Source organism: Nematostella vectensis, chromosome 7 (assembly GCF_932526225.1).
Source record: "Nematostella vectensis chromosome 7, jaNemVect1.1, whole genome shotgun sequence".
NCBI classification, from domain to species: domain Eukaryota; kingdom Metazoa; phylum Cnidaria; class Anthozoa; order Actiniaria; family Edwardsiidae; genus Nematostella; species Nematostella vectensis.
In genome coordinates this window covers 6604626-6617010 of record NC_064040.1, presented here as the reverse complement: position 1 = coordinate 6617010, position 12385 = coordinate 6604626, and the positions used below count along the sequence as shown (strand labels likewise).

General features: G+C 40.1%; 1 protein-coding gene across 6 annotated transcripts in view; it reads right to left on the bottom strand.

Annotated features, from left to right (window-relative positions):
• Nucleotides 1-3853: 3853 nt before the first annotated feature.
• Nucleotides 3854-12385, bottom strand: part of LOC5520842 — an 89837-nt gene continuing 81305 nt past the window's right edge. For all 6 annotated transcript variants that reach the window (XM_048730793.1, XM_048730791.1, XM_048730792.1 and 3 more), the window contains 6 exons: nt 12040-12288; nt 10911-11675; nt 10175-10411; nt 8145-9422; nt 6786-6957; nt 3854-6401 (listed from right to left, as the gene is read on the bottom strand). In XM_048730793.1, the coding sequence (XP_048586750.1) occupies nt 4474-6401; nt 6786-6957; nt 8145-9422; nt 10175-10411; nt 10911-11675; nt 12040-12288 (4629 nt within the window). In that variant the 3' untranslated portion in view covers nt 3854-4473. The remainder of the gene's footprint in view (nt 6402-6785; nt 6958-8144; nt 9423-10174; nt 10412-10910; nt 11676-12039; nt 12289-12385) is intronic.

Sequence of the window (12385 nt, the reverse complement as noted above, 5' to 3'; positions counted from 1 at the left end):
CAGTCAAAAAAAACTTCTTACTTAACCGATATAATCTTTATTGATTGTTTGCATTCAGTTCCGATTTTCCCTAAAAAAACGAACGCCTTTAATCTCATATGATATCATCACGATACCACCTACCAAATGGCGTTTACGGTATAACATAGTTTATCAGGGGATGAAATTAGTTATCCAACGAAAAATGAACAAACATATTTATTACACGAAGGGGAATAAATGGCTTTATGCCTGGGGCCCGATTGCTAATTGGTATTGTGTTACCCTCGGAGATAGATTTTCAGCCGAGTGTGACGTCATGAAATACAGGGAAGAGTCACGCGACCCTTCTTTTCCGGTTAGCACTCGAATGTAATCCTCAAGCGTAGATGCAGGCATAAAGGAAAGAAATCTAGGGGAGGGGGTTTATGCTACTTAAACTAAGCAAGGGCGGATCTAGTGTAACAACGACAGTAGGCTGTAGTGGGGGCGGTAGAGGTACCGGGTTTTACTTCGCTTTTACAAACTCAAGGTTTACCAGATATATCTCTGCGGCTTCTACCGCACCCCTTTTTATATGGTCCTACAACGGCGTCCCTTAGGTAATCCGACACTGACAGCCATGGAAAGCTTTTAGCTCTGTTTAGATAAGGTTTCAGCCAATGGGCGTCCGAGGAACGAACTACCCCCCCCCCCCCCATGGGTATGTTGGTTTGTTACCCTTGGTCTACCGTGACTTACGTAATGTTTACATGTTGCTACTGACTACGGTTGTCACACACTAACTTGTTACACTGCTAGTGCGCATGGCAAGATACACACATGAATATAATGATTCCAATTCCAATCATTTTTGCACTCAAAATCTTAAACCGTACTAAATCCAAATTTTGTCGACGGCCAGGTCTGAATCCTACACAGGGCAAACCCTGTGTGAACTCAGACCTAACTTTTCTTCCTTCGTTAAGAAGCGCGAACCGAGAATTGGTGGCCAAATTCTGGTTGTCAAATACCCCTGGAAAAGGACGCGCCACTCCTACTTTTCCACTGGGTGAAGGGTCAACTTTTTACTTTTCGCTATCCTATTTCATAGGAACGGCTAAAGTTACTTTGTCGATATAACTTGCTTAAACAAACAGACGCCTTTTATTTGAATAAACAAAACGTACTTATAGCGGTTCTTAACTTCAGGAAGGTCGGTGTTTAATTAAAGTAAGATATTTAGTTGTCGAAGATGACGTTTATCTATATTTCGTTATTTTCCTCCGTGACACTAGTGTTGGGCCCCGGAACCCATAATTTTAGATATTTTAAAAATAACAAGAAATAACAAAAAATAATAATAACAAGGAAATCCGCGGAAGGACAATGAATGCGGTCTCTACTTTTTGGAACTATCCTGGATCCGCCTCTGCTAAGGTCGAAACGCTTTTTGCTTTTATGAAGGAGAACTCGCACCCAAGAAGGAATTGTTGTTGATGACGATTTAAGACCCCAATTCGTTGGGAGCCCGTAGTAACAGCGGCGTAGCCAGGATTTTTAACAGGAGGGAGCCCAAAAGGGACTTTCAAGGCATTTTCTCCTATATTTTAGATAATGTCTAATACATTTACTGTATTTTTGGCTTCTAAAAGGTGGGACCCGGGCCCCCTAGGCCACCCCCCCTGGCTACGGATAAGAAAGAGTGGGCTGCATTTTATTGTCTTCGCGTCCGATAGCATTTTTGAACAGAATGTATTGTAAAAATAAGCGGGATAAGCTTGCAATAGTCAGCACGTTTCCTGCGCTGAGCATCAGAAAGCTGGAGGTTATTTATAAGCCGTAACACCATATTAGGGAGGAAACACTGTGTAAACCGTGCTTGGTTTTTAAAAGTCAGTTAACGTTAACCAATCAATCGAAATCGTAGTCTATTAACTCAATGATCGCAGTAGCCTGCTCTCATTCGGATATTGGGAGCCCTGTGGAAGCGCGAAGTGCGAGGGTGCGAAGAAAGCCCGGTTCAGGTATAAAAGGCCAGGCCAACGGTGCAGGGCCAGTTCTTGTGAGAAGAAATTTTACACTTACTTACAATGCAAAACATTAAAAATCGCCCGCATCCACAACCGTTGCACTAAATGTTGAAAGCGAGCATACTTTAAAACATTTCAGCACTTTAAAACATTTCAGCAAAACGTATATTATGAAACATAAAAACTCGATAACTTTTCTCCTATCTATTCATATAATAGCGTAGACGTATATTGATTTCAAGAAACTACCTATAAAGGAATTCAAGCCAAAAATTTTATTCTAGAATGAATGATGGAATGCACGAAGGGGGCGGTCTAACCATTTAACACGGAACCTGGTGTTTAAATGCATCTATTACGATTATGTCCAAGTGTTTTCTAAAGATTTTTTTATTGATTTTAGTAATAGTTGATTATAAAAATACCTGTATTAAAAAAAAGAAATAACCCTCTTCATATTATGATAAATAAATTCCGTGAGCCCGACTTGCGCGTCGCATGTTTTCGTAAACTAACTCCGCTAACAATAACTGTGAAATCCAATTCACCATGCATAAAACCATCTAACCCTAAAGTGTAAACTGATGCAGGGAAGGCTTTATGTATATTGTTTTCCAAATAACGAGAGGTCAAAATATTCAAAACCTAATTTGCACGGCAAATCGGGCCAACGTAAGATCAATCTAGCACCTGATATACAATAAGGTGGACTTGTCTCTATCACATACTCCACCCATGACTTAGAGCAAGGACTGCCTGCATTACTAAGGCGACTCTAAAAAAACTGGTCACCCCACCCTATGGGTAAGGTATACAGCCCTATAGCAGTCAAGCAAGCTGTTCATGTTATATAACAACAACGTAAATGCGATTAGTAAAATAACCAACTTCATACTTAAGTTGATTATTTTACTTTATATTCATATTAGGCATACAGTTATATCATGATGATAATGTCTAGTTTTTTTTAGCGAATTACTGAACAACACGTTTTCAAAACTTGGTCAATCGTTTCGGGCATACCGAAAAAAATACAAATCTGGAGGCATTTAATGCCGTACCTTAGATGATTCTTTATAAACTTAATGTTTTAAATTTATGGTCCTTTTAGAAGACAAAGTCATATAAAATAAAAAATACATAATAATAACGCGTGGTACCTATAGATACCTGAACTGGTGATCACTTTCAGTATGTTAATGAATGACCCAAATCATTAACGTAAAGCAGTAAATTCGAAATCAATGTAAATAGCAATGTAAATAGCAATAGCAATGTAAATAGCAATAGCAATGTAAATAGCAAGCTTCTTGTAAGCTAGCGGGCATTACAAAAAAGGGCTTCTACAATGGTACCTCTATAGAGCAGCCACCCTTGTCTGATCAATGGAGGCTTAAAACAAAAGCAATGAAACTGAAAACACGGTATACTTTACGATAGAGTAAAAAAGTCAAAGGTATGCATTTGACGCTTGTATGCTTTTATATATTATGTTTGATACACTTTTTTTTATAAGAACCTTTTTTTATAAGAACGTCCAGCCTGAGATTTCCCCCAATTTTAAGAACATGCCAAGAACATGGTGAGTCTCAGATAGCAGAAACATTTTTTAGTATTTTTTTTTAGTCCTGATGCGTTATAAAATGCAAAATCAAATTGTGCTCATAGTAACAACCTTATTATTGCTATTGATCATTAGTGTAATTATCTTCCTTATAATTCATTGGGTATTATATTTTTATATACACTAAAATTTAAGAACATCGTTAAGAACATATTCAGCCTTAAAATGTCCCAAAAATAAGAACGACCCAGCCTCAGCTGAAAATTAGACGTTCTTATAAAAAAGAGCGTAATTGGAATTTTGGAGAGATTTCAGCACTAACAGCTTTCCATTCGGCATTTTGGCAGAAAGTAGACAAATACACTGCAAAGCAAAATTTTAAAGAAGGCAATGCAGCTTTGTATTTTACCAAGTTATAATAATTTATAAGGAGGGGGGGATTATAATACAACCAATAAAAGCCAATCGGTTATAGTGAGAGAATAAGCCATAGATCATTATAGCTTGTGCGTTTACTTTGCATGGAATATGTATGTTGATTTATGAAGTGTGAAGTTGAGTCTTGAAGCAGTTGGAAAATTCGCTAACCTTAATAAGGCCTAGACTAATTTTTTTCCGGGACTTTAGATATACAAAAAAAAAATGCTTTTCAAACCAAGAAAAAGAGTGTAGCCTACATTTTGGTATCTGCCTTTTACATAAGCAAATGCTGAGGACTAGAGCTTACCATAAGCACGACAGAGAAAAAAAATAGCGACCCCACCACACCGCCTTGGACTGCGCTAGTCTAGCCTGATGAACACGACTTATAATACGTACCCTGATTATCAACATGTATACTCTCACTATGCATGGTTATTCAATGGGTCGTTCCTTCGCTCGCCCGAGAAGCTTAGAGATATCGTACGTACTCTATCGTTATACAAGAGACTCATGCGGATTCTCGCTCAACGGATCTGATTCCTTCAAAAAGGACGAGGAACTCATTAATAGTGGCTCCCTTTCAGAGGTATAGTCCTTATTTTCTGTAGACACCTTGTAGTTTGTCGAGTCGGAGTTTGTAGAGTCGGACGGAAGAACATTGTACAACGTGCTTCCTGGAATAATTCGCTTGTTGTATTCCATGAATTTCTTTGAGAGATAGGGAGAACCTCTTGGATTGTACAGCGGCATGTCGAATATCGAGCCATTGGTTCGTACCGGTGGATCAAATATCGAGCCTGGTTTGTTTTGTGCCGGCTGTTGTACAAAAGTCGGGGTGTCCCACTTTATTGATGGCTTGATCATAAAGTCTTCATCCTCGATGGAGGAACGCAAAGAAATCATAGAGTTGCGTACATCACTGACACTCTTTCTGATGTCACTCATCATTTCATCATCACCATCGCTGATGATATCATTGAACGATTCAAATGAAGCGATGCGTATTTTATCAATGCTGAGTACGTCCTGTCTCCCATCGAGCTCACTTTTTACGGGTATTTCAGTCTTTATAAAGGACTCTTCGACAGGAACTTCTTTATATTCATCTTTTTCCTTTGGGGTTTTTAATTTACTCAATAGAAGGGATTTAAACTTTTTCATTAGGTTACCTGCTTCTGTTTTAAGATAACCGATGTGAGTTCTGAAGTATTCACTCATAAACTCTGCGAGATCAGCATCGCCGAAACTTTCCCCTTCAAACTCCTTTGTTTCCTCGTATGAGTCATTAAGAATTGCCAAGAACATGTTCAAGAGAATCATAGTCATAGAGAGCATGTACACAAAAGCGAACGCGGGACCAAGGATCCTGTTGATGTCTTGAAGCTCAAAGAAGTGCATGTCGCCACCGAGCACCATTTGCAAGCAGGATCTTAGTGACTGGAAGAATGAAGAGTATGGAGTGGACCTCGAACCGAAAGCGAGGAACCCAAGTTGAGTGAAGGCGAGCAGCACAGCGACAAAAACAATAAAGAAATTTGCGATGCTCTTAGCAGACTTGGTTATCGTTCCAGTCATCTGACAAATACTTCGATTGAACCGGATCAGTCTAAGAAACTTGATCGTGATGATAAATATAACCAGCGATAGCAGGTAGATCTCACAGTCCGACCACAGAACAATGTAGTCCGTACTAGACGTCTCAAACGGGTTATCCCTGACCCTTTGGACGAATTCACTGGTGTACTTTTCCTTGAAGAAGAACATGACAATAGCAGCAACTGTACATAGAATCTGGATAAGCTCCATCCAATTCCAGAACTGTTTGGGGTATTCTCTCCCTTGTCGATAGATCTTTCCAAACTCGACAAACAAGAAAAACAGGATCATGAGCATTAGCATGAGCTGGCAAACCTGAAAGAACGACTGCATGTTGGTATCAGCGGAAGCGTATAAGACAAGTGTTCTCACAGTAGCGCGGGTATTTGTGCCACCAGTCCGAAACCTCTCGTAAAGATACTTGACCGCTGAGAACAACGAAGTTGTTGGCTCGAACACAGTGAATTCCACAAACACTCCTCCAGTCTTATCATCAATCCAGTTGTTTTTCTGTAGATTTGAGATTACTTCCTTTGCCTGCCACATGTTGTAACCGAGATCTGCGACATAGCCACCGCCATCGTAAACCAGGTCCAGTCCAGTGAAAGATAGTGAGTGTAGAGCACTAGCACTTTGATATCGCCATGGTTTGGGGCAGATGTCCTGCAGTTTGAGTATTGACATGGATCTTGTCAGGTTCCGTACAGGCTTCCACATGGGCATATTCCACGGGGTCTTGTCCTCTTTGGAGTGCTTGTATAATGGGAGACAACGGTGGAACATGTGCGCTAACATGGGCTCGTGCGATTCTACTTGGCAGAGGGGGTCTAAGAAAAGAAAAATTTAAAGTCAGGCCTTTATTGTTACGCCTTATATGATACTTGTAAAAATAAGTGAGACTAGGATAAATCAAACATAACTTAATAAGACGATCCTATTGCAAATTTAACTAGAAAGATCTACTTCGACTAAATTTATTTTGCTGTAAACGGTAAAACGTGTTGTCATAGTTTAGGTATTGACAAGAAAAGTACTTGAAAATAACTACGACGTTTGCGCAACGCAAACCTCACACGCAGACTTGCTTCTTATACCTTCCTTAATCCAAGCTACTGCATGTTATACTATTTTAATAGTAACATTTAAAAATGTTCAAATGTAACCCTCGAAAGAATACTAAAAGGGCCAAGCATTAGTTTCTCTTAACAAACCTGGTTTGAGGCGGACTTGTCTCAACCGCGGCATGCCAACAACAAAAGCTTCCCTGCTGCTGATAAATCCTTCATCGTACTCGAACGGCTTTCCGTTGTACCATTGTGGTTCGTAGAGCGCAGGGAGAAGAGTACTATCCGTCCATTCCCAGAACTTCTCCGGCGACGTAACCTAAGGAATGTACGAAACGTTAAAATAACCCTTTGCAGATTAGCATGGGTGATAATTATGACACAGGATTAGTCTGAAGTCTGTACATATTTCACAAGAAGTTATTTGGCAGAATCGAATTACACAATAATCTCAGTAGAAGGTGGTTGCGTCGTGGTGTTGATTATAGAGACGACCATCGCAACTAAGCAGTGATACAATCAGTACAAAAGGATCGATCTGTCTCGTCCGCTTTCGTTCACACACGCAGTCAATGCAATCGCGATACGAAGGTGTTCAACGTGCAGTTTTTTTCGTATGTTAATAGACATTTTATTTTCGTTTAGATCAGGGTAAAGTTTTTCGCATGGTCGTAAACTCAGCGGTCTTTTCGGGCGTTTTCCAAAGATCTCTACCAAAGGAGCCGCAGTAGTTTAGGAGACGTAAGCTGAGAAAGTTCTTTGATTCATAAAAAAATGTGTGAACAATCAAGGCATCGTAGTACTGGTTTTACGTAGGTTTTCCGCTTTGAGAATGAAATATCAGAACAACAGTTGCAGAAGCTACGGAATTAAAGGAAACAGAAGAGAAGTTTGTATCTTTGTAAAATTCGTAGATATGGATAGCTGTGCAAGAAGCTTCTGGAATGTGCTATTTTGAAAAAAAAGTATATTAGTGAACATAAGCTTATTCATGAACGATGGAATTCCATGATCAAGAGCTAGGCCATACATACAATGTTGTTTGTCTGCTCTTTCAGGCGCAAAATTTTTGCCGGTTTTCATATCCTTAATATCCACAATCCAAAAATTCCCTTTTTTAAAGGGTCATTGCTGTCTTCTATGTTTATGTCAAAATAGACGATTACGAGGGCATTTTGGCGTGAAAGAGAACGTCGAAATGTCGGCAAGTCCCTGTTACGGTATCCAGTCACTTCGTCCACAAACCGTGTCGTCCACAACCAACTTGTCCACAAATTGAGTCAACTCGTCCACAAGTAGAGTCAACTCGTCCACAAAAATAGAGTCAATTTGTCCACACATAGTTTTCCAAAAAATTGTAGCCTCGTAGCATAAGGGTTTAATATAAAAACGTCTAACTATGAAAAAGAGAGTCTTTTTAGAACTTCATATGCACAGTTATTCGGAACGCCTATTACCTATATACCTTAAACATCACCAAGAAATCACACATACATCTATACCTACCGTCTCAAATTTGCTGAATAACTGCTCCATTCCCTGCGTCATCAAATACCGTGTAGACTTTCTGTTGCCATAGCAAACCACCACAACAAGCAGCAAAAAGATCAAGAAAAACACGATTTCTACAATTGTACGGAACATTGCGATAACTTTAGTCCGATAAATACGCTGCTTCTCTAGCTCTTGCCCTTTAGGTGCCATCACGTTGCCCTCGGTGCTTTTCTTAGAAAGCGATTTCCCGAACACTTTTTCCTGTTGCGGAGGCTTCTTTATCACCAATGATAGCAAAGATGCAATAGCGACCACCTTGATTGGTTGAGTGATGATCACGTCTTGGAAGAAGGAGACCATAATTGACGTAAGCCAGTTATTTGATACGTCCGCACCCCACATCAAGCTGTAGAAAAATGTGAAAGCTGACGCTGCGAGAGCGGTTAGAATGCACAAGGTCCAACCAATGTACGTGAACCAAGGTGGCAGGCAGCCTGGTGTTTTGGGCTTTTCTTGATCGTTGTTGTTGCTATTTTGATCATTATTTGTTTTCACTTTGATACTCCTGAAGATTGTCACAATAATGATGTTAACAGGTATTGCTATGATACTACTTTGGATGCCGATTTTTATCTGAGTCCAACTCATTTTCAAAGGCCCAATTTGGAATGTGTCCTTCGGCGAGGCACCAAACTGATAGAACATAGCATTCGTTACCATGGTAGCAAATAAGATTGACAAGCAGCACCCTAAACGCTGACATCTGGTGAATGGGTTATGTGGAGGGCGCGTAAACAAAGACAACCACAGGTGACCATCACCGAGACTCTTAGCCGTTCTGGAATAAAACAAATTCCTGAAACCCGAAAGGTCCTTCTTCTCGGCTTTTGGTATTTCTATGTCGATTTGACCGTCGCCCTTTTCCACTGCAAGCCAACGATTTGCGAGGAAATAATATTGTTTTTCTGTCTGCATGTCAACAATCATAACCTGGTGAAAGAACCATGCAGGGCTCTTGCCTGAATTATCATGCCAAATCTTGATCTTTGTCAATTCTCCAAGGTCTTCCGGTACAACAAGAGTAAAATTATTTATGCTTCCACGCGCAAAGAAAACCTTTTCCAGTTCCGGATCTGTCAGTAAGATATCTCCTGTCTTTCCTTCCTCGCCAAATATGGAAAGTCCAACGTTAGCTGTAGTTCCGTAGCCTCGCCACATACCAGTCTGTACTGATATTTGGTATACAAATCCGTTTTCGATGTTCTCCGCAAGGTCTACGTTTGCGATGACCTGAAGGAAAATAAAAGCACATTCAATCGGGGTTTTCCGATTTTGACCTGTAGTTAAGGTGGCGCCATGGTTGTTTTATAAAAACAGCATATATTAAGTTCCCTATACTTTCATTTACTCATTTTTGGCGCGATTTTCAGATTGTATTAATACATCTATATTTTATCAGATTCTGCTAGATTCACTCTTCTTGGATATCAAATTATTCTTTTTTTCATACAAGTTAAAAGTAAGCAATATTTTTATATTAATAAAAATTTCGAAATCTGCGCGATAAGTTTTTTTCTAAATACACAGTAACACCTAACAATACTCCAGCTTTAAGCACACGAAATGTTGGCTTAAAACTGACCAGTCAACTTTTACGCCAGAATTTTCCTCGCAATCTTTGAAAAAATAAATGAACTCTTACCTACAAAGATTCATCCCCGAATATAAGTCCCGTGCTAAGTCCAAATAATCTTAAGGCAACTTGTGTAAGAGGGGCAAGAGGCACATGAATAAATTCCAGATAGCCAATTCAAGAGTATTTTTGTTAAGATATTTAGATAATTAAAAAACTTTTTACTTTTCTACATTTGAGAGCAAGCCGCGGATCTTCTAAACTATTACGCGAAGCTATGGCTAAAATAGGCCTTTCATTCCAAGAAGAGTGAATCTAGTGGGATATATAAAAATGCATAGAACAACTATTTCTTCGGTGGTGAATAAATAATTTACGTTCTCACCCCTTGACATAAAATTAGACGTACCTTTTTTTCGTCTTTCTTGTCGGCTTTTCTTGCAAATATCATTCCTGCTATGAACAAACCCCAAATGACGCAGATAGTAGACAGCACGACAAAATTTCCCGTCTCGCCCATTCGACCGAACTCGGCAAACACTTTGTCGAAGTCGATAGGATTCGGCGCCACGAAGAAGTCCCCTCCAAAGGCAGAGAGATGGTTACAAAGGCAGTGTAGCTTTGATGCGTCAGAGTTGGGCCCAACCTGGATTATAACAGATTAGGGTGATTTATTTTTATCAAATAAAGTGAAGAAAATCGATGTAAATGAAAGCACCAATTTTTATTTGTCGTGTGTTTAAACGAGAATTGTTATAACAGAAATGTTAAGATGCTGACTCTGGCCAGTAATGGGGAACATAGGCTTGTGATCGCTTCAAGGCTAGCCGGTACAGATGTGGTACCGCTTGGCGTTTCTTACCTCGTTCATGCTGAGGGTTTGAGTACTACCACGAGCCTCGAAAACCCCGCGTAGCGCTTAACTGATTTGATACTCAAAGAAATGTCAATTGAGAGATTTACTTAAGACTATAATGACCTTCATGGCCAGAAGTTGGTTATTAGTGCTAAAGTCAGTCGCATGAATTTTGGGTAATTACTGTTTTCCCTATCTTTTAAAAAGAAGTGTAAAAATCGGACCGTAGTTTTTTTTTATTTCCACAACATACAAGCGACCCCGTAGCAACTGCTCTTTTTATCCTTACCTTGCATCCTTCGCCTGTCCATTTTGATTTGGAATTGGACCAGTACAAGCATCCCGTCATGCTAACTGACATAGTGTAGTTCACATCAGTACTAGCATTATACTTGGGTATGATGATTAGAGGGGTGGGTGCGGGTGTGGTCGGTGGATCTTTTACTCCGACACACCCCCTCTTCATTCGTCCATTGTGACTGAAGCAATCTCTGCGCACGCGGGTCTCGAATGTGCTGATCGTAGGAGGCGCGTCAGGCTGAAAGTATCGAACCCCGATGAAATGCAGTCCCGTACCACCGGTAGCTACCGCCGACAACATCAAGGTATATGGATCACTGGTACAGTTGGTATAACCAGACGTCTCGTTGTATTCAAGACAACTTGAGAAATCAGGCAGAATCTTTTTGAGCTTGTATTTCTGAGGCGTTGGTTTGACAAGCCGGTTGACGTACACTTCAAGACTCTTTCCATCCTGGGGTTTTATGACAACTGTAACCGCCATATCTTCGGAGGGAATAGTAATCTGATGACTACGGATGTTTTTGGATCCTTTGCTAGGCTTGGCGAAATATTCTTCGGGCTCGGTATCGTTGTCAGTCTTAGGTTTTTGTTGCTCTTGCTTTTGTGGAATGTAGAGCTCGATAGGCTCGGAAAGTCCATTTATCTCCAGTTCCTTGCCATCTGGAGTCTTGAGGGTGAACTCAACCACGGAGGATTTGACATTTTTGGCGCTAGGGTCCCATGTGAAAGGATTATCCTTGAAGGCCATCATCTGCGAGCATTAACGAAGAGCAAACTTAGTCATCATCGTCATAACAAGAACCAATCAACAGCGAAAATATCGACAGCCAACTACCACTGAATCAATATTATTATCATCATCATCATTGCCATTTTACCCTATAATTAGAAATCACTACAATACTAGTTACAACAATAGCATCAACACTCATAACGTCATATAAACACAAAACACAATCATCATCGTCATCATAATCACTTACATCACTGGTGTATGATTTGTTCTAGTTGATAGGAATGTCGTTGTGGTGATTACGATGGTTTAAATGATATAGAGACCATATCACCAACTAAAACAAATCATATCAGCTATAGTTTAGAATTTAAAGTTTTACCTGTGAGTCAACGGCGGGCATATCCTTTGAAGCCTTAGAGAAGAGCGTTCCAGCAGACGGTAGCGCGACCTTGCTACTCCCTTCGCTGATCTTCTTCTCGCCCATCTTAGACGGAATTTGACGATCAAGGACAAGAGCTAGAGACTTAGTCTTGAACACGCTGGGCTTCTCTCCTACAACTTTGGTAGACAACAAGCTGCCGCCGATTTGGTCCATCAACTTAAGAGTCTTCTCCGCCATCTTCTTTCCCTAAGTTCATAAGAATTGAACACTTATACATCCATCAAGGAATATTCTTTTTTTTTTCAGGTAAACAGCAGAAATATTCAGTTAGCAAGAAAAGGAT